Source organism: Chrysemys picta, chromosome 9 (genome assembly GCF_011386835.1).
Source record: "Chrysemys picta bellii isolate R12L10 chromosome 9, ASM1138683v2, whole genome shotgun sequence".
NCBI lineage: Eukaryota > Metazoa > Chordata > Testudines > Emydidae > Chrysemys > Chrysemys picta.
The window spans coordinates 49,322,069-49,341,640 of NC_088799.1; the positions used below are offsets into that span (position 1 = coordinate 49,322,069).

At 46.4% G+C, this 19,572-nt stretch overlaps 2 protein-coding genes across 5 annotated transcripts in view; both read left to right on the forward strand.

Annotated features, from left to right (window-relative positions):
* The window catches only part of NME9 (NME/NM23 family member 9), a 36,254-nt gene extending 24,330 nt beyond the window's left edge, over positions 1-11,924 (forward strand). The window contains exons 4-8 of the mRNA XM_065556170.1: positions 939-1,042; positions 2,596-2,667; positions 6,942-7,058; positions 8,864-8,962; positions 10,075-11,924. Of these exons, the coding sequence (XP_065412242.1) occupies positions 939-1,042; positions 2,596-2,667; positions 6,942-7,058; positions 8,864-8,926 (356 nt within the window). The 3' untranslated portion in view covers positions 8,927-8,962; positions 10,075-11,924. The remainder of the gene's footprint in view (positions 1-938; positions 1,043-2,595; positions 2,668-6,941; positions 7,059-8,863; positions 8,963-10,074) is intronic.
* Positions 11,925-14,932: 3,008 nt separating this feature from the next.
* Positions 14,933-19,572, forward strand: part of VPS8 (VPS8 subunit of CORVET complex) — a 252,389-nt gene continuing 247,749 nt past the window's right edge. For all 4 annotated transcript variants that reach the window (XM_065556171.1, XM_042853465.2, XM_005308658.4 and 1 more), the window contains exon 1: positions 14,933-15,413. In XM_065556171.1, the coding sequence (XP_065412243.1) occupies positions 15,267-15,413 (147 nt within the window). In that variant the 5' untranslated portion in view covers positions 14,933-15,266. The remainder of the gene's footprint in view (positions 15,414-19,572) is intronic.

Sequence of the window (19,572 nt, forward strand, 5' to 3'; positions counted from 1 at the left end):
AAGGACACTGGTTTTCTCTTATTTAAATGGACAAATTATTTCTAGTGATGTTTTAACCTTCTTGGTCCCAGGATATTAGAGAGATAAGGCGGGTGAGGTAATTTCTTTTATTGAACCAGAAATTGGTCCAATACAAACTATTACCTCACCTACCTTGTCTTGCTAAATTATTTCTATTGATTTCAGCCAGACCCTGTTGTAAAAGATAAAAACAAGGTGGGAGAGTTAAGGTTGATTTCCTGCATTTCTGAGGGCTTGGTGTTTCAACTTTAATGTTGTCCAAGAGCTGTTTTTTCTTACAGAATCTGTATGTGTTGAGTCAACATGCACGTGTGTGTGTGAAGATTAATAATGTTCTGAAAGTGCTGCTGTCATACACAAGATTTTTCAGAGGCCAAATTGCACAGCATTAATAGAGCAAACAAACAGAGCTCTTTGGTGTACACATCCCTTTTGCAAAACCTTTTTAAGAAACAGGAACAAACCAAATAATTAAAGTTTGCCTGTCAGCTCAACTTTCATCAGTTTACCAACTCCTGGCCGTAATCTGACTTGTATCTTTTTAGGTACCAGGCTTGTTCTTCCCATGCCACCACTCCTTCCCTACTTTCCAGTGTTTCTGTTTTTGCCTTATGAAGAGACAATATTTGAGCCTACAACAAGCAGCCTTTTATAATAATTTATCTGGGTGTGGACCACCTAACCCACACGTCTAGACTGAAAGTGAATTGTGGGATTTTGCTTCCTGGCTATCTGCATTTGGAAATTTCCCCCTTTCACTGCATAAGTGACCCTGCATAATCTGAAATTAGTACAATCAAAATGGAGTGAAAAGCTGCACTGACCAAGTTATTTGTATGTGCTTGGCCTCAGTATTTCTGAACTGTCCCCATCCTGTCATTGCGTAACCCTACTGACACACCTTCTCCTCTGTGCAGTTGTTGATGTGTATCAAGGCTGGTGTGGTCCATGCAGAACAGTCGTGAACCTTTTCAGAAAAATAAGGAATGAGCTTGGTGATGACCTTCTGCATTTTGCCGTGGTAAGATGTAATCCAGAATAGTGTCTGCTTCAAATGTACCAAACCACCCACAGAATCAACAGACAAGGAAATGCTGAAGCCACTTGTCCTTGCACTAGGCAGCAAATGTGTGCACAATACAGGAGTTCTTATGCATACGTGTAGTCCCACTGACTTCCTGGGCCTAGTTATGAGAGGATGGGGAAGCTTACATGGATACAAATTGCAGGGATGTATCCCAGATTGAACAGTGGGAGAGACTACATTTTAATATAACTTAAGAAACAGTACTCAATAATATAACATTGTTGCCCTGTCTTCCCTCTCACAAACTGTATGCTGTAGGAATACTACATTTGCAAAGTGAAGCACTCATAAGTTGAGAAATGCTGAAGTTAATGATGTCTGGGCAACCTTAACTCAGCCTCTTGTGGGTATGCATTCCAATGACTCTCTAATTACATTCCAAATATAAAATCTTCCTTTTAGAAGTTAGTTAAGGTTGCTAAATGGCAACAAGGTATGTGCCTATCATATCACTTATAAACTCAGGCACTTAAGAACAAGGACATGAATAAGTCAGAACCTCAAACCTTACACTGCACAAACACTTTTTCTTATCACGCATAAAGAAATGGATAATTCATCTCAACACATCTTCAATTCTGACTAATAGGCTTTTGGTTTTATGTATTTTATCATATTTGGAAGTATAAGTAATGCTAATCAACATGGTCTTATTCATTCCTAATCAATCACATTTGGTATTGTTCTTTGATGACAAGTTTGACTCACCAAGGTAACTGTGGTGATATAATATACCTGTATTTAGACTTCTGTAAACATTTGACTTATTCTGATTAACAACCTAACACTATAAAGAATCAATATGGTGCATATTAAATAGCTCAGCTGGCTGAATAGCTCTCAAAACATGATTGCTATTAGGGAATCAGTAATGAGTGGGGGTGTTTCCAGTGGGGTCCCATAGAGAGTGGGATCAAAAATCAGATATGCCAATAATCCCTCATGTGCCTATGTGTGGCTGTGCCTTCCTTTCAGTCATTAAAACATTTAAAAGTTATTTAAAAATGCAAGTAAGCTAATTTGGAGGCTGGATGTACATCTTATAGGGGATAATTTAAAAAATGGTGCTTAGCACCTTTATTAAAGAAGGATGTTGTTTGCACAGTGAACAAATTGGTAGTGACATTTAAAATAAGATCTTAATACACCTCTACCTTGATATAACACTGTCCTCGGAAGCCAAAAAATCTTACCGCGTTATAGGTGAAACCGCGTTATAGTGAACTTGCTTTGATCCACTGGAGTGCACAGCCCCGTCCCCCTGGAGCACTGCTTTACCGCGTTATATCCAAATTCGTGTTATATCGGGTCACGTTATATTGAGGTAGCGGTGTATAAGCAATGTGTATATCTAAAAACATATTTTAAAAGCTTTTCCAAACCCTCACACTAATAGGGCAAAAATATTTCTCAACCCTTTTTGAAATGTTTACTTTTCTACAATGTAAAATTTTGATATAACCAATTTGATATTGTGTTTTATTTAGGCTGAAGTAGATTCCATTGATGCTCTAGAGAACTACAGGGGAAAATGTGAACCTACCTTTCTGTTTTATGCAGTAAGTTAGAATATTTTAAAATTGTAAACAATAATAAACCTTACCAGTTGAAATAATCATTTTCTTCCAAAGATGCCTTGTTTGCGTTTTTGATCTCCAGCTCCTGGATATATATTCCACCTCTTTCATTCACTTCGCTAATCAGTTTGGTGCCAAAATCCTGTCCTGAATGCAACCTGATTTATCTATCCCAAATGCTGCCATGCATGATAGTCGTTTTATTTTCTGTGTGTCTGTCTAGGTATTTATAATGTACCCACCATCTGGACACAATAGCATCATATCCAATCAGTTATTATCTTTTGAACACTCTGTCCTAAGTTGCTTTCCAGAGCAGCTGTAAATAATCCAATTACAACATTGTTATTTTATTAATAAATAACTGAACAAGAGAGACATTAAGATATACTGTATAGGTGAGGGGAAATAAATGTGTAATGGAATTTTGAAATGCGATGAAGAGCTGATGGGATCAGGACCAAGGTCCAGCTAAGCTGGTGTCATTTCTCCACCATTGTCCAGGATGAGCTGCATCAGAGGGAGGTGTTAGAATGCTCCTAATGGCAGTTATAGAATAACCTGCCCATAGGGCAAGTTTCTTCCTAGCCCCCATCAGTCAGGGTTGACTCTTGCCCTGAAGCATGAACGTGTGTATCCCTTCTTTAAAAGGACAAAATCACCCTCATTAATGTAACAGTGGATGGTCTCACTCTCCATCTGAATATCCTTTCTGAATCCTGGACTCCATGATATCCTGTGCAATGAGCCCCACAGGCCACTTATTAAAACCCCACATAGTTGAGAACCAGGGCTTTGTCTTTAAATCACTTCAGGTCTCCCCTTGTCTGTGCCCAGTGAGAGAGTAACTTGTCTAGTCACTCATGGCCTTCCATCCATTACTATGTGAAATGGTTCAAGCTGCTCCCATAGAACATGCTGCTTCCCTCCTCTTTAGTTCATTCACGGATGGCAAGAACCCTTCCGTAGAGCATCTTGCTGACCTGTACCTACAGCCGTGCTGAGGGGCCAGGGCAGCACTGTTTGTGCTCAGGCCATAACTGAAGATAGACAATGGGAGTGAGGAACCAGAGTTGCAGGAGCCCTTTGTCACCTGCCAATAGGCAATGCATGTCTCAATTATATCATGAGAGTGTGTGCTCACTGGCTATTGACGTGTATCTAAAAGGTGTCATTTGAGCAGTGTTAGCACCTCTCTTCTATCTCCCTAGTGCTGGACAGTCCGAGTAGCTGAGGTCAAATGAGTGGAGATGGGCACTTGGAAAGCTTGTGCAGATGATGGAGTATGGTGTTGTATACATAGCATGTATACAGAACAGAACTTTTCCCTATTTCCACAGGCTGAATGGCTCACCCTGAGGGAATACGGATGCTGCCCTCATTTCCTGGCACTGTAGGAAAGAGGGCTCTCTGGCAGAACACCTGCCTGGCCTGGAGCTGAGTAAGCTTTGTCCCTGGGGAGTGGGGGTGGTACTCAGGACCTCCCAATCATCCCCAACAGGAAGGCAGCTGACTGTGATCTGCCACAATGTAGATTAATTTAAAGCAAAATAATTTAAATCACTTATTTAAATAATGATTTGAATCCACAAGCAGGAAACTTTGATTTTAATAATCGATTTTAATTGTGGTTTACATTTGTACTTTTTAGTTATTTTCCTAGAGAAAGGTTGATTCTCTTTGATTGGTGACAATTCAAACATGTTGATTTGCAACAAAATATAGTCTTTACACTAAGTTTGGTACTTCTTTTTGCTAGCCAGGATGATACACAGTATCTATACACATTATTTAAACAATTATATAACTTAATTTACATTTATTCAGCCTCTTAATTTTCCCATTTTTATTATCTTAAACAATTGTGAATGATACATTTCTTATTTATTATATGATGATTAATTTTTTACTTGTGATTTGTGTCAAGCTCTATTTGGATGGAAATTCAGATTCAGTTATAAATGGACTCAGACAGCATTAAAGGTTTTGTTATTAAATAAAGCTACCTTAAAAGTGCTGAATACATAAGAAAAAGTTTATCAAAACACGTTCTTCCTGTAAAACTGAATTATTAAAGGAAGTATTATCTATACTTAACTGAACTGATTGTTTCTGGTCATCATGTCCTTAAAGATTTTAGAAATAATAGAACTCATCCTCACACCCTAGTTTATATTTATAGATTGGGGGGAAAAAACAAGCTTTAATGCTTTTTCAATTCCTGTTTGGTTTCTTAACTTTCAACTGAACTAGATGCATAAATTGAAAAGAAGAAAGCATACTCTCTTCACCTACAGAAGAGGATAATGCTGTCAAAAGTTAGTTTGGCACTTCATCAAACTCTGGTTCCAGGTGTCTAGTCAGTGTCTTCCAGTTTTGTGTTTTGATTTTCTTTAAAATTTGGCAGCAAACATGTACTGCTTACTATTATGTTTTGTATTTAATTTAAATGATTTTATTAGAATATAAGAAGTTTAGGCCTTAAGATTAGTTGTCATTTAAATTTTAATTTTAAATAGGTTTATTTAAAAAAAATTGTCTGCATTTAATTTAATGGAAAAGCCAATTTTTTAACTGATTTTTATCCACCCAGGTATGCTAGCAGTGTGCCCCATGGTCTTTTGGAAGAATCCAGGGTCAGAAAGCCCAGGGGAAATGTTACTTTTGCTCTTTACTCAACAAACCTAACATGATGGAACCCACTGGGCATGTTGTAGTCCAAATCAGCATGTTTACTTACTATATACAACATGTTATAATTAATGGAGATATCCCATCTCCTAGAAGTGGAAGGACCTTGAAAGGTCATTGAGTCCAGCCCCCTGCCTTCACTAGCAGGACCAAATACTGATTTTGCCCCAAATGGCCCCCTCAAGGATTAAACTCACAACCTTGGGTTTAACAGGCCAATGCTCAAACCACTGAGCTATCCCTCCCCCCAACATGTTGCTCGAGCAGGTTTCTAAACATAGAACACACAACACCACTAGAGGACTCACAAGCTATTTAAAGGGATACTACCTAATTCCTATACACTGTAGCAAGACTCCTTCATGCCACGTCTCAGCTCATGGCACAGATGTGTAATAGCTTCATGGTTGAGTCTGACCACTGGGTTACCTATGCTGTTGTGAGTTCAAGGAAAGTCTTGCAGGGCCCTTAAACTTATTAGGGTTGTTACATAATTTCCTCTTGTTCTGGCAGGGCCAGCTTGCACACCCTTCCCCCACATCTGCCTGAGCAAATAGAAATGGATCAGGCTGGAAGCAATGCATCCCCCACCAAGACAAGAAAACATGACTGTATCCCCTCCCCTTAGAGCAGTGTTTCCCAAACTTGGGATGCCACTTGTGTAGGGAAAACCCCTGGCGGGCTGGGCTGGTTTGTTTACCTGCTGCCAGGGCCGGGTTTTGGCTGCCCCAAGCAGCCAAACAAAACAAAACAAAACCAAAAAAAAAAAAGCCGTGATCGCGATCTGCGGCGGCAATTCAGCGGGAGATCCTTTGCTCCGAGTAGGAGTGAGGGACCGTCTGCCGAATTGCCGCCGAACAGCTGGACGTGCCGCCCCTCTCCAAAGTGGCCGGCCCAAGCACCTGCTTGGTAAGCTGGTGCCTGGAGCCGGCCCTACCTGCTGCATCTGCAGGTCCGGCCAATCGCAGCTCCCACTGGCCGCGGTTCGCCGCTCCAGGCCAATGGGAGCTGCTGGAAGTGGTGGCCAGTATGTCCCTCGGCCCCCGCCGCTTCCAGTAGCTCCCCATTGTCCTGAAGTGGCGAACCACGGCCAGTGGGAGCCGCGATCGGCTGGACCTGCGGACGCGGCAGGTAAATAAACCAGCCCAGCCCGCCAGGGGCTTTCCCTACACAAGCTGCGTCCCAAGTTTGGGAAACACTGCCTTACAGTAATACCTAGTCCCACTCCACGCAGCTGACAAGTTCTAGGTAGCTCCTCCATGGATGTCAGTGCATCAAGTAATGAGTGGCTTTTTCCTGATTCAGACTTTCTCCTCTAATATAAATAAATCAATGCTCATGCTTCTAAAAAACTAACTGCTTTCACCTACCACTTCCCATTCAGTTTTGGTGGAGGTATTCTTTGCCAGTAACTAAATTAAACCTGGATTCTGCCATAATTAATACTGTCCTCAAAATAAAAATTTAGTTTAGCATTTCAACTGCTTTAGTGGGACTAATAAAAATAAACATCTTTGTCACCAGTAAGCATATCATCTGATTGATTGCCTTGTAATACCTTTCAGGGAGGAGAATTAGTAGCTGCTGTAAGAGGAGCCAATGCACCACTGTTACAGAAAACGATCCTGGACCAGCTGGAGGCAGAAAGGAAGGTTTTAGAACAAGGAGCAGAACGCGTGGGGGTAATCAGGGGTCTCAATATATAAATCCATGGAGGCATGTTGTCACAAGAAAGGTTCCCTTCCTCCTCATAATGCTGTCTCTGGTAGAGAGCACACACAAGCATTATCTACCTTGGCTGAGGGTATAAAAAGCACACCCCCTCCAACATCCACCAGTTCTCTCACCCTCCAGAAGCTGCCTCTGGAGTTGGGCTCCAACACACAAAATGAGCCTGACGTTTCAAACATGGTCATGATGGGCTTTATTTACCTTTTTGCACATCTGTGATGGCATGTATAAACCCCACTCAGGCTAAGAAGGGGTTAACTAGCTCTGTTAGCCCCAGCTGATTATACCTGGAGGGTGTGTCAGGCCCAGGGAAGAGTTTAAAGGAAGGAGTTTAGAGGTTTGGGGAACAAGAGACTCAGGAGTAGTCTGGAGGTTAAACTCTGTGGGCAGGGCCTGGCAGAAGGAGAACTGTGCGAAAGCTACAGGAGTAGCGTTAACTCCTGTGGTGAACCTTGAAAAAGAAGAATAACTCTAGGGGGGAAGCTTGGGGAGATGCTGCTTTGGAAGAAGAGTGAGACTGGAGATGTGTTGAGTACCAGTATTGTGTTGGGACACTACTTGTTTGGGACATTGATAGCCCGAAAGGGGTGGAACTATCATTTGACCTGGCCATAGGGCCAAGTCACCACCATACCAGACCACTGAAGTCCTAAGAACCCAAGTAGAGTTGCCTAAATGCTGGGTCATGCCACAAGTGGGTGCTCTGGGATGGTGACTGCAGAGATGGGAAGAGGGTTTGCTGAGAGACTGTGAGCTTTAGAAAAAGTTGTACAAATCAGCAAAATTGCAGGAAGAGAGCCAAGAAACCATATATGCAGATGTCACATAGTGGAGGATTAAGGATGGACAGGAGAGGAAAACAAGATAAAATCAGTCAGTGTAAGAAAGGGCACCAAAACCTTGCCCAAAATAGCCCAGACAACTGTGTGGAAGGTGTGGACATGACTGTAAAAACAGATAATAGCCAGCATGTAGGGAAAAGTGCAGAATCTGCTGGAAGTACAAACAGTGCAGGCAGAAGAACATGGTAAATACAGTGAAGGAATCTAGAGTTGAGACCTTGTACGTTGATCCCATACAGGAGTTGTCATAGGAGATCCTCAAAGGAGAGGCCTGAGCCAATCCCCTTTGAGGGATTGTGCTGGTGTCACTGTAGATCTAGCTAGCTCCAGCACTAGCCCAGCTGCTCCACCACTTATTAATACTCCCTTTATTTTGGCACATCCCGAGCTGTTTATTTCCCAAGAGCAAGACTCCTGAATGGATGGTATCATTAATGAATGAGAAATAACTCTGCCTGTAACTCTGCTACTCAGAAGATGGCCTCACATGAGACATGCAGAGCAGGAGGTGTGTTTCTCAGGAGGCTACATTCCTCGGGTTTATTGTACTCTTGCCCAGGAAGTTGAGCTTGTGTGCTTGTCTGATCCAGATTTTGCTTCTTGTCTCCTACTGGTTTTTATTGGCAGCACTTCCTTCTCTCATTATTCCGGAACAAACCGATAGGTTTGGGCAGCTAGTTCCTTAGTTGCACGCTTTGCACCTATGGAGAACACTGCTGCACAGCCCAGTGACTAAGGCTGGTCATTGCTGAACAGCCTTACCTTGAAAACAGCAAGAAGCAAATGGATCCAGTCCAGCTTTCTGCTGTGGCACATTGAAGTGTTTATGATTGGCACATGTATGGAGTGTGATAGGTCACTAAGTGTGGTGTGAATCCTGCAATCACAGCTCATTCATGTGTTCTCACTGCTAGATTAAGGATGAAGTCCTCTCCAAGGAAGGAGAAGATGCCACCATCGTTCAGGAAGAAGAATAGGAAGACGAGCTGGGAAAGCAATCCTGCCACAATGAGGTAGCACAGTGCTTCCAGCCCCACTCCGCTCCCCAGCCCCGCCCCACCCCATTCAGCCCTCAGTCCTGGTCCGCCTTCAGGCCAGATCTTCCCCCAACCCCACCCCATCCCGCCCCCATCCTCAGTTCTGCCCCCACCTCCACCTTCAGCCCAGGCTCCACTGCTGAGGAAGCCTTGGCTGCACAGTAATGGAGAGGCAGGGGTGCAATTGGAAAAGTTTGCGTACCACTGCTCTTGTGGGCAGTTATGGACTAGTCTACTTCTAGAGGAAGTGTCTTCCTAACACACGGCCAGGTAGCGCATGCCCAGTTGCACAGCAGTTTAAGATCCCACTTTACATTTTAATAAATCATATCAAATGTAACTGTAGGTATTCCTATTAGCCCTATAAATCCTCTTTTGAATCCTACCCAGTTCCAGGCCACAAGAACATGCAGCATCAATGAGCTCCACATGCTAACTATGCACCATGTAAAGCCATATTTCCTTTTAGCAGTATTAAAATTTGCTGTCTCAGTTTCATTGAATATCCCCGTTCTTCTCTAACAAGAGAGGATGAACAAAGCCACCTTCTCTACTTTCTTCATCCTATTCATTACTCTGTAAACCTCTATTGTAGCCCCTCCTATTCGTCTCCTTTCTTAACCAAACAGCCTTTCCATTTTGCCCCCTGTTCCTGCTACATCCTTGTTCAAATGGGTGACCACAATGGCACACAGAATCCAAGTGAGGGTGTACCCGTGAGCTATATCATGACACTAAAATATTCTCTGTATTATTTTCCATTTTTTTAGCATTTAACATGTTTTGACTGCTGCTTGGCATTAAGCAGGGGTCTTCATCAAACTGTTCAGAGCGATGCCCAGGTCTTTTCCATAAGTGGGAACAGGTTATTTACTCTCCAGTGTGCATTACTTTGCATTTGTCAAGATTTAATTTCATCTGCACAGAGCAGTGAGAGCATAAGACACTTTCATTCTACTGCACCTTGTTCATTGATGCAAAGACCAAAATTAATCTTGCACTGTTCGGTTGTACAGATCTGTTTGAACTTGCTATAAGTTGTTTAAATGTTTTCTTCTGCACATTATTAATTTTTTTCTCCTTGGTAGATTAATGTACCCCTAATCTTCTGGGATTGCTTTTTCCATTGTCCTATTGAAGCAGAGGAATTTTAGAGACACCTTTTTGCCCTTTATACATGCTGCATCTACATACTGTGCTGCTTTTGCTCCTCCCTCTGAAGATATTTGCACACAATTAATGTGTTTATGAACTGGCATTAATGAAGAAATTCAGTGTCTGATATTTCTGGCTCTGTTTTTTCTTTGGCACACTACACGTTGGGTCAGATCCTACAGCCTGTGCAAGAGCTCTGGAAGGCCTCTGAGGCAGTGGAGCCAGCATGATTCCCTCTTGCCAGGGGAGTCCAGTGCAGGGAGACTATGCTGGTCTCTAAAGTTCCTCAGAGACTTTTCTAGTCTTGACTCCCTCTAAGCAGCATAGTGCTGCCCACCACAGCTCTCTCTCCACACAACTGCACTGTGTGGTTGGGTGGAGTCAACAGTTCTGTGACAAAGTGCACTCCCTGTTCAAAACACCAGTGGAGGTCCAGGAGATGTCACTTCCCTCACCTCCCATAGAAACACTATGCAAAGGATTGTTACGCAGCTCAGGATCTGGCCCTTTGTCTTTACTAACTGTAATAGGGCAACCCAAAGGGCCTCACCTAGAGAATTCTTTAAAAAACAAAACCAAAGCTTTTCACTCTGAGTGGCTTCCCTGCTTTGTCCAAGGCTGAGTCCAAGCATAAACCACTTGGGTTTATGATGATGCTATCTGTATTGCAATAGCACCAGGTGTCCCAGTCATGGACCAGGACCCCCCCGGTACAAACACACATTTGTGGAGTGTCTATACTAGCATTTACAATCCTGTTTGTTAACTCAGGTTAATTAGCAATCCAACTCCAGTCTAGACAAACCCTAAGGTCTCTCTCTACGCTCATTTGCATCAAAATAACTTTTTGGGTTTTAATTCACACCTTTAGTGATTTCTGTGTAAGTCTGTGTGCTTTTATTATGGAACAAAAGCACTGGGGAAAAAATCAAAATCAGGGCACCCTAGATGCTGCTGTTTGTGTCCTGGGCAAATGCAGCTCTGTGCTCTCTCATGGACTTTACTTCAGTTCTTGGTTTCCCTTCATCTTACAAATCTCTGGTTATTCTTTATGAATGGAAACACCTAGCATACACCATCAGTAAGTGGCACCATCGCAGGGGTCTAGCACAGGGAAGCAAATGAAGAGCAACAGTGACATTTGGTACAAGGAGGATGAGGATGTGATCTCTCTCTCTCCTAGATTTTGCATCAAAGAAACTTTCTGACATTACTTTGAATGGAGACAGGTGCCACTTTAGCAGGACCCAATGCAGCCCTGTCCCCTTTCTGCCTTGGAGCCAGGTTTTCAAGAGAGACCAGAACACTGGTTGCCCAAGGGGAGCAGAGGCCTTTTGAAAGTCAGGGACAATGAAAGTACATGTCTGAAATAAACAAAGTGATCAAACCAACAGAAAAAGCTAATTCACAAGAGGATAAGGACAGCATGGCATCTGCACACGAGCAAGGGAGAAAAACTCTGTCTGGGGTATAAACTTCAAAGAATATATTTCAAAGGTTCACTGCTCTTTAAAAAGAAGGGGAGAGAACCCCTTAGTTATTCATCATGTAGCGGACTTAGGGAACTCTGAGTCTGTGAATGTTGAGTCGCATGGCCAGAAGGGCTAGAGATACTGGTAGTTTTATGTGAGAAAAGGGATTGTAACTTGCTAGGATAAAGTTGTAGTAGCTAGAAAGTGGGTTTGGTTGGGTTTGGTTTGTAACCAGATGTGTCCCAGATCTCAGATGTATCACTTTAATTTCTGTTCTTTGTTAATAATCTTACTCTTAGTTTTACAATAAATAATTTTAGTGCTGTTTTGTTAAAGTGATATGTGCATCCAGGATGGTGTGTGCTCTGTTTTTCTGGAGGCAGCGAATTTAATAATTTCTGTAACTGTCCATTGAGAGGGACTGGACACTGAGACATCTCTGGGGAACTGGGGTTCACTGTTACCAGCAAGGCAAGATTTGGACTGGCAGTGTCTCAAGGGGTTTTCTGGTGAGGTGGACAGACTTGTGTGGCAGAGAACTGACACAGTCTACTCTCCAGTAAAGCTAACACTTGCTAAATCAGACGGATAACACAGTGGTTTACAGTTCTTGGTGTTCTGATCAGAATGACACAATTTGTGTGTCTGACCAATCCCTGCTTCAAGGTGTGGGCACCGCCCATTCCCACTGTGCCATGTGTCTGACTAGCCCAGTGTGCAGGGTGTGGGCACTGCCCATTCTGAGTGCACTGCGTGTCTGACCAAACACTGGCCTGGGGTGTGGGCACCTTCCATTCCTAGCGCACTGCGGCTGATCAACCACTATCCTGGGTTGTTGGTACTACCCATTCCCAGAGCAACGTGTGTCTGGCTGGCCGTTAAACTTGTCAGGCAGGGGACTCTTTGGTTTGTGGAAAGATAAGCCAAAGACACCATGGCCTGTTGTGCAGCATATTTTGGGCCTGCAGTGCAGCCAGCTACATCAGCTAGGTCTGTAAGGAACCCGCTATTTCCAGCAGGGAAATATTGGCCTGGGATGGATCCATACTAGCTGCCAGTCTGGACCCTCTGTCAGATTTTGTTTTCCTTTGGTCCGCTCAAACTGCCAGAAGACTGGGTCATTGGTGGTCTGACTTAGTGGGCAAAGCAGCAGCCAGGCCTAGTAGATGGAGCAGGGCCAAATTAACCTTTTGTGGGCCCGGCGCCAAACATATTTGTGGGCCCCCATGGAGGCAATGGAGCATAGAGGTCAGTCCCTGGAGCAAGGGGGCAGCCAAAGGCAATGGGGCATGGCATGGCAGGGGCAGCCCCGCTCCGCCCAATGCGAGGGCACTATTTACAAACTGGCAGTTGCCAGATGCACAGTGGTCTGCCCAGCCCTGTGCTGCCAGCATGCTCCTTCCCCTCAGGGGGGCCTATGCCACCCCCCCCCCCTCCCTATCATAGAATATCAATGTTGGAAGGAACCTCAGGAGGTCATCTAGTCCAACCCCCTGCTCAAAGCAGGACCCATCCCCAGACAGATTTTTACCCCAGTTCCCTAAATGGCCTCCTCAAGGGCTGAACTCACAACCCTGGGTTTAGCAGGCCAATGCTCAAACCACTGAACTATCCCTCCTCCCAGAGGCCCCCCCCCATCCACCCACAAATGTATAGCGCCCTGCACACCAGCATCCCTGCCCTCAGCCCTACCACAACTGCCCAGCACCCCCCCACAGAACCCTCACTACCTAGTGCCCCAACACACACAGATCCTCTTCGCCCCTTCACAGCCCAGCACCTCCCCGCACCATACTCCCCACAGACCTACTCCCCCAAGCCGTGCCTCCCGGCTGCACTCACCAGCCCTGCTGGGAGGCGACTGTGTCTGCCGGGCTGAGCCAGCAGCGCAGCCAGGCTTGGTCCCAGTGCCGGGAATCGCTCTGGCCCCTCAGGAGTGGCGCAATCAGCTAGGCCAGGGCCTGCCCCGACCGGGCTCCCTCAAGATCCACTTGCCTGGAAGGGCCCAGCCAAGCCCCCCCCACTGCCCCCCCACACACTCTCCCAGGCTGAGATTGGCCAGGCTTCTGCACCAGTCCCAGGCGGCTCAGATCCGGGGAGACAGGTGAGGTGCCACAGGTGGTGGGAAGCAGAGACTGCCCAGAGCTAGAGGTGCACTGGGGTCCAACCAGGGGGCTGAGAGGAGCAGGGATTGGGGCCAGGGAGTGGAGAGGAGCCCTCAGCCAGCTCACAGGCAGGCCGAGAGGAGCAAGAGGTGGGCCGGGGGAGCCAGTGGGGTCTCAAGGCACACTGCAAGCGGAGCAGGCCGGGGCCCCTTCTGAGCATGGGCCTGGCTTTATGGAGCCAACGTAAACCTGGCACTGAGGTGGAGCAAGGGTCAGAACCCGAGTTAAGAGTCTGAATGCTAGAACCAAGGCAGCATCTGAATCAGGAATTGAAGCCACGGGTCAGAACAAAAGTATCAGAGGGGTAGCTGTGTTAGTCTGAATCTGTAAAAAGCAACAGAGGGTCCTGTGGCACCTTTAAGACTAACAGAAGTATTGGAGCATAAGAACAAAAGTAGGGGTCCAAATACCAGATTCAAGGGCAAAACAGTCAGGAATTAGAAGCTCGGAACAGGGTTATCTGGGGCTGGGATAGGCCTGGAACAGGAGCAGGGCAGGGTCTAGGCTACAGCAGTCCAGAGGAGCATAGGGAGGTATGTATTATTATGCAGTTAGCAAGCTACTGCTGTGTTTAAGAACAGACCTGTTGGCTTCCTCAGCCAATCAGGACAAGTGGGACAATCTGTCAAGTGGCCTAGCTGGTGCAACCCAGCTCTGCTAGTTAGGCCAGCAGGAGAGCAAGGCATAGTTGTGCAGCGTCTTATTCCTGAGACGCTGGGTGCTGTGCAGGGTCCTGTGCCCCCACACTGAGCGCTTCACCGTGTCTTACCACCCCAAGCCTGTGCAGTGTCCTGCCCCTCCCATGCGCTCGGCGCTGTGTGGTGCTTTCCCCCACGCTGCTTTCTGCGCAGAGGGCTCACCTACTAAGTGCTGGGCAGTGTCCTGTCCCCAACCCCGCCGTGCACTGCACAGTGGGACCCCTCCGCCGCCGGGGGCAGGGCAGGAGAGGCGCGCGACTTGAGTCCCGCAGCGTGGTTAGATCGCAGGCGGCCAGCGAGTCGCAGCTATTGGTGCGGAGGACGGCCGCTGGCTGTGGGAATTGGGGGCGGAGCGTGACTGTAAGGGGCGCGGCTCGGGGGCGGGGAGAGGCGCACGAGCGCTGCGGCAGCAGCTGCCCTTTGCCCACAGAAGAGGCGGGGACGCGCATGCGCACTGTGTATCCACTCCGTAACCCGACTGTAGCTGCTGCCGGGGTCGGTGCTTCACCCGTCACAGCGGCTCGGGGCCTCTTTCCCCCCCCCCCCCCAGTCCTCTCGTGCTGCTGCCGGGGCCACAGGGGCAGCAGCCTACCCAGCGCAGGCGCTAGAGTCCGCCGGGCCCCGGGCTCTGCTCATCGCTGTGCTATCTGCGGGCGGGCGTTAGCCAGCGTCCCAGCGCGCCTCTTCGGAAGCGGCTCCTGCGGCCAGCCGGGGCGAGCCTGAGGGAACGAGCCCGGGCGCAGCCGCTGGTGCTTGGCTGGGCGAGGTGGAGGTGCCGGGTGAACTAGAGATGGAGCCTGAGAGCCTCGGCGCGGAGCAGGGCGCCTCTCTCCCCGGGCCCGCCGAGGAGCTGGGGACGCTGCTGGGCCAGGATGCCGCGCCGCAGAAGCTGAGCGGCGAGGAGCTGGACAGGGAGCTGGAGTCCAAAAGTGACCTGGTGAGACTGGGTTTGTGGCCCCCCTGGGGTAACGCTCTCCATGAGGCGAAGCTTGGGCTCTGGCTGCGGGGAGAGACCTGACTGGGTGGGGGCCCGTGTAGAAGGGAGAGGCAGGAATCTCCGCTCAGGCTGGATGTTTACTTCCACTTACATCTGCTGCTTTTCGTGTCACGTTCACGCCTGTAAAAGGTTTGGGTCTGGTCTAAGCCACACGACTCTTCACAGCTGTTTTAGTGACTTGTATGTGCTTCTAGGGTACTACTCTGTGCTTTGGGGTTGGTAATGCCACTGGCGTGTTATCCATAGTGGGCTCAGGATACTTGAGAGAGGTGGGTGGTGGGTGAGGTAATATCTTTGACTGGACATCTTCTGTTGGTGAAAGACCCAAGGTTTCAAACCCCACAGAGTGCTTCTTCAGGTCTGGGAAAGGAACTCGGAGTGTCACAGCTAGATACAAAGTGGAACAGAGTCTCAGTTTAGTGTAAGTGGCTAACACACGTTTCCAGGGACCGCTAAAGGTGAAGTAGTGATTTTACTGCCCAACACTACTATTGTGCACACTCAGCACTTCCTAGTATTGTGTCTTCACATGTCTTGTGTTACTGAAATGCAAATACACTGATCTGGTGGATTAATGGCTAGGGCACTGAACAGGAGGCCAGCGGTTCAAGTTGTCTTCCCAGCTGTGCTAATAACTAGTTTTGTGAACTTTTGAAGGACACTATGCCTTTCTGTGCCTCAGTTTTCTCATCTGAAAATGAGCTGGGGGAGGGTGGGACGGTTCTCTGCAGCTCCCCGGAAGTAGCCTGCAGCTCCTAGGGGGGAGGGAAGGCCAGGGAAGCTCAGTGCAGTGCCCCTGCCACGAGTGCTGGCTCTGCAGTCCCTATTGGCTGGGAAGCGCAGCCAATGGGAACTGTGGAGGCGGTGCCTGCAGGCAGGGGCAGTGCCCAGGGCCCCCGGTCCCTTGGCCTAAGAGCTGCAGGAACATGTCATCATCTTCTGGGGAGCCCCCCTGAAGTAAGCGCCACCCCACACCCCTGCCCCAGCCCAAAATGCCCTTCGCCTTCTTGGCAACAAGGGCACACTGTTGACTCATATCCAGCTTCTCGTCCACTGTAACCCCTAGATCCTTTTCTGCAGAACTACTGCCTAGCCATTCGGTCCCTAGTCTGTAGCAATGCATGGGATTCTTCCGTCCTAAGTGCAGGACTCTGCATTTGTCCTTGTTGAACCTCATCAAGTTTCTTTTGGCCCAATCCTCTAATTTGTCTAGGTCCCTCTGTATCCTGTTCCTACCCTCCAGCGTATCTACCACTCCTCCCAGTTTAGTGTCATCTGCAAACTTGCTGAGAGTGCAGTCCACGGCATCCTCCAGATCATTAATGAAGATATTGAACAAAACCGGCCCCAGGACCGACCCTTGGGGCACTCCGCTTGATACTGGCTGCCAACTAGACATGGAGCCATTTATCACTGCCAGTTGAGCCCGATGATCTAGCCAGCTTTCTATCCACCTTATAGTCCATTCATCCAGCCCATACTTCTTTAACTTGCTGGCAAGAATACTGTGGGAGTCTGTATCAACAGCTTTGCTAAAGTCAAGGAATAACACATCCACTGTTTTCCCCTCATCCACAGACCCAGTTATCTCCTCATAGAAGGCAATTAGGTTAGTCAGGCATGACTTGCCCTTGGTGAATCCATGGCTGATTGTTCCTGATCACTTTCCTCTCCTCTAAGTGCTTCAGGATTGATTCCTTGAGGACCTGCTCCATGATGTTTCCAGGGACTGAGGTGAGGCTGACTGGCCTGTAGTTCCCCGGATCCTCCTCCTTCCCTTTTTTTAAAGATGGGCACTACATTAGCCTTTTTCCAGTCATCCGGGACCTCCCCCGATCGCCATGAATTTTCAAAGATAATGGCCAATGGCTCTGCAATCACATCCGCCAACGCCTTTAGGACCCTCGGATGCAGTGCATCCAGCCCCATGGACTTGTGCTCGTCCAGCTTTTTTAAATAGTCCCTAATCACTTCTTTCTCCACAGAGGGCTGGTCATCTCCTCCCCATGCTGTGCTGCCCAGTGCAGCAGTCTGGGAGCTGACCTTGTTCGTGAAGACAGAGGCAAAAAAAAAAGCATTGAGTACATTAGCTTTTTCCACATCCTCTGTCACTAGGTTGCCTCCCTCATTCAGTAAGGGGCCCAGACTTTCCTTGACTTTCTTCTTGTTGCTAACATACCGTATTTTCCGGCGTATAAGACGACTGGGCGTATAAGACGACCCCCAACTTTTCCAGTTAAAATATAGAGTTTGGGATATACTTGCCGTATAAGACTACCCCTCTTCCAACGCACACCAAATAAAAATTAAAAAAACAGCAGATTTGATTTCAATATGGTAATTTTAATTCAACTGCTTATGACATGCAGGTACTTAGCAGGAAAACTGTCACTTATAAACATAAGGCTGTTTGTCATCAAACATGTAAACATAAAACAGTGCAAGTGGATTAAACTTTTCCTAATTCACTCTAAAGCTGAAAGGAAGGATAAGACAATAAACCCATGGGAGCTGCCATGCTGTTTGTTTTCTAAGCTGTCAACCAAACTGGAACTGATGATGATAGGAGGAAGATAACAAACAATAGAGAGAGAGCAAGTGCCGGGCAAGTCCCTGGCGAGTTAGCAACGCCCATCATAACTGCAAGCTACGGTATTTTTACAGGTTTTGCTGGCGTGACAGTTTCCCTTTAAAAGCCTTCAAAATCCTCCTGTTCGTCATCTGATATCATAAGTACATCAGTGACATCTTGTGATACATTTGTAAGGCAGTCATCGTATGGATCGAATTCCGTATCAGATGGTGTGGTCTCAGCTTCGGCTTCCTCTTCATCTTGCCACAAGTAGTCGTCCTCCATACCATCTAATGAATTTGATATGCCACACTTCTTGAAAGACTTGATTACTGTTTCTGCATCAATATCATTCCAGGCTTTTATGACAAACTTGCACAAAACATCCAACTGTGGAGCACGCATGTTTCCTCCTTTTGTGAATGACTTTTTGCCGCTAACCATCCATTCACTCCACTGTTCTCGAATGCGATCTTTAAATGGCTTGTTTAGGCACACATCCAGTGGCTGTACCAACGATGTCAATCCTGCAGGAATAACTGCCGCATCTGTGTTTAGTCTTGCAAGCCTTTGCTTGGTGCTGGGAGTTAAATGAGCCCTGAACATATCCCACACCAGTAGACTACATTTTTGAATAAGTCCACCTGGTCGCCTGCTCCATACATTATCAAGCCATAGCTTTACCCCTTCTTCATCCATCCAGCCTTTTTCATTCACATGTACAAAACAACCAACAGGGAACTTGAGTTTCGGCATTGTTTTTCTTTTAAAAATAATCATTGGTCTCAGTTTGGCGCCATCAGCTGTGCATCCTAGTACCACTGTAAAACTGGACTTCTCATGTCCTGTTGTTTTAATTAAAATTGTTTTTTCACCTTTTTGATGGACAGTTTTATTTCCAACCATATCAAAATTCATTGGAGTTTCATCCATATTTCCAATACTACTTAACGCATAGCCATGTTTAGTGCGCTGTTGTATTATGTATCGATGGAAACTATTTACTTTGCTATCAAGATCTGCAGGTAATTTTTGGGCAATTTTCGTCTTTTGCCTCAGTACCATATTATGCCTTTCCATGAATCTAGTACACCAGGATACAGTGACCTTAAATCTGTTGCTGTGATCTGGGTTAGATTTGGCCCACTGAAGTGCAAACAAACGTATTTTATTTCGTGTCACTACATAACCATTTTGGTGATGCTCATTCACCATGTCTGCTACATGTTTTTCGAGTTCTGGCCAATGTGGGGTGCCTCTTCTTAATGCACACTTACCCCTTGGCATACTCTTTAATGCTTTTTCATTTGCTTTCCAGTCCTGAACCATCTTTTCTGTTACTCCATATTGTCTTGCAGCAGCGCAGTTATTATGTTCCATGGCAAAGTTTACAACTTTAAGTTTGAAACTGGCTTCATATTTCTTTCTTCTTGCTGGTGGAGCCATGATGGGGTTTTGACTGTTGGACATTTGTATACTGTACAGTATGTACTGGTGCTATACTGTATGAACAGGTACAGATACTGG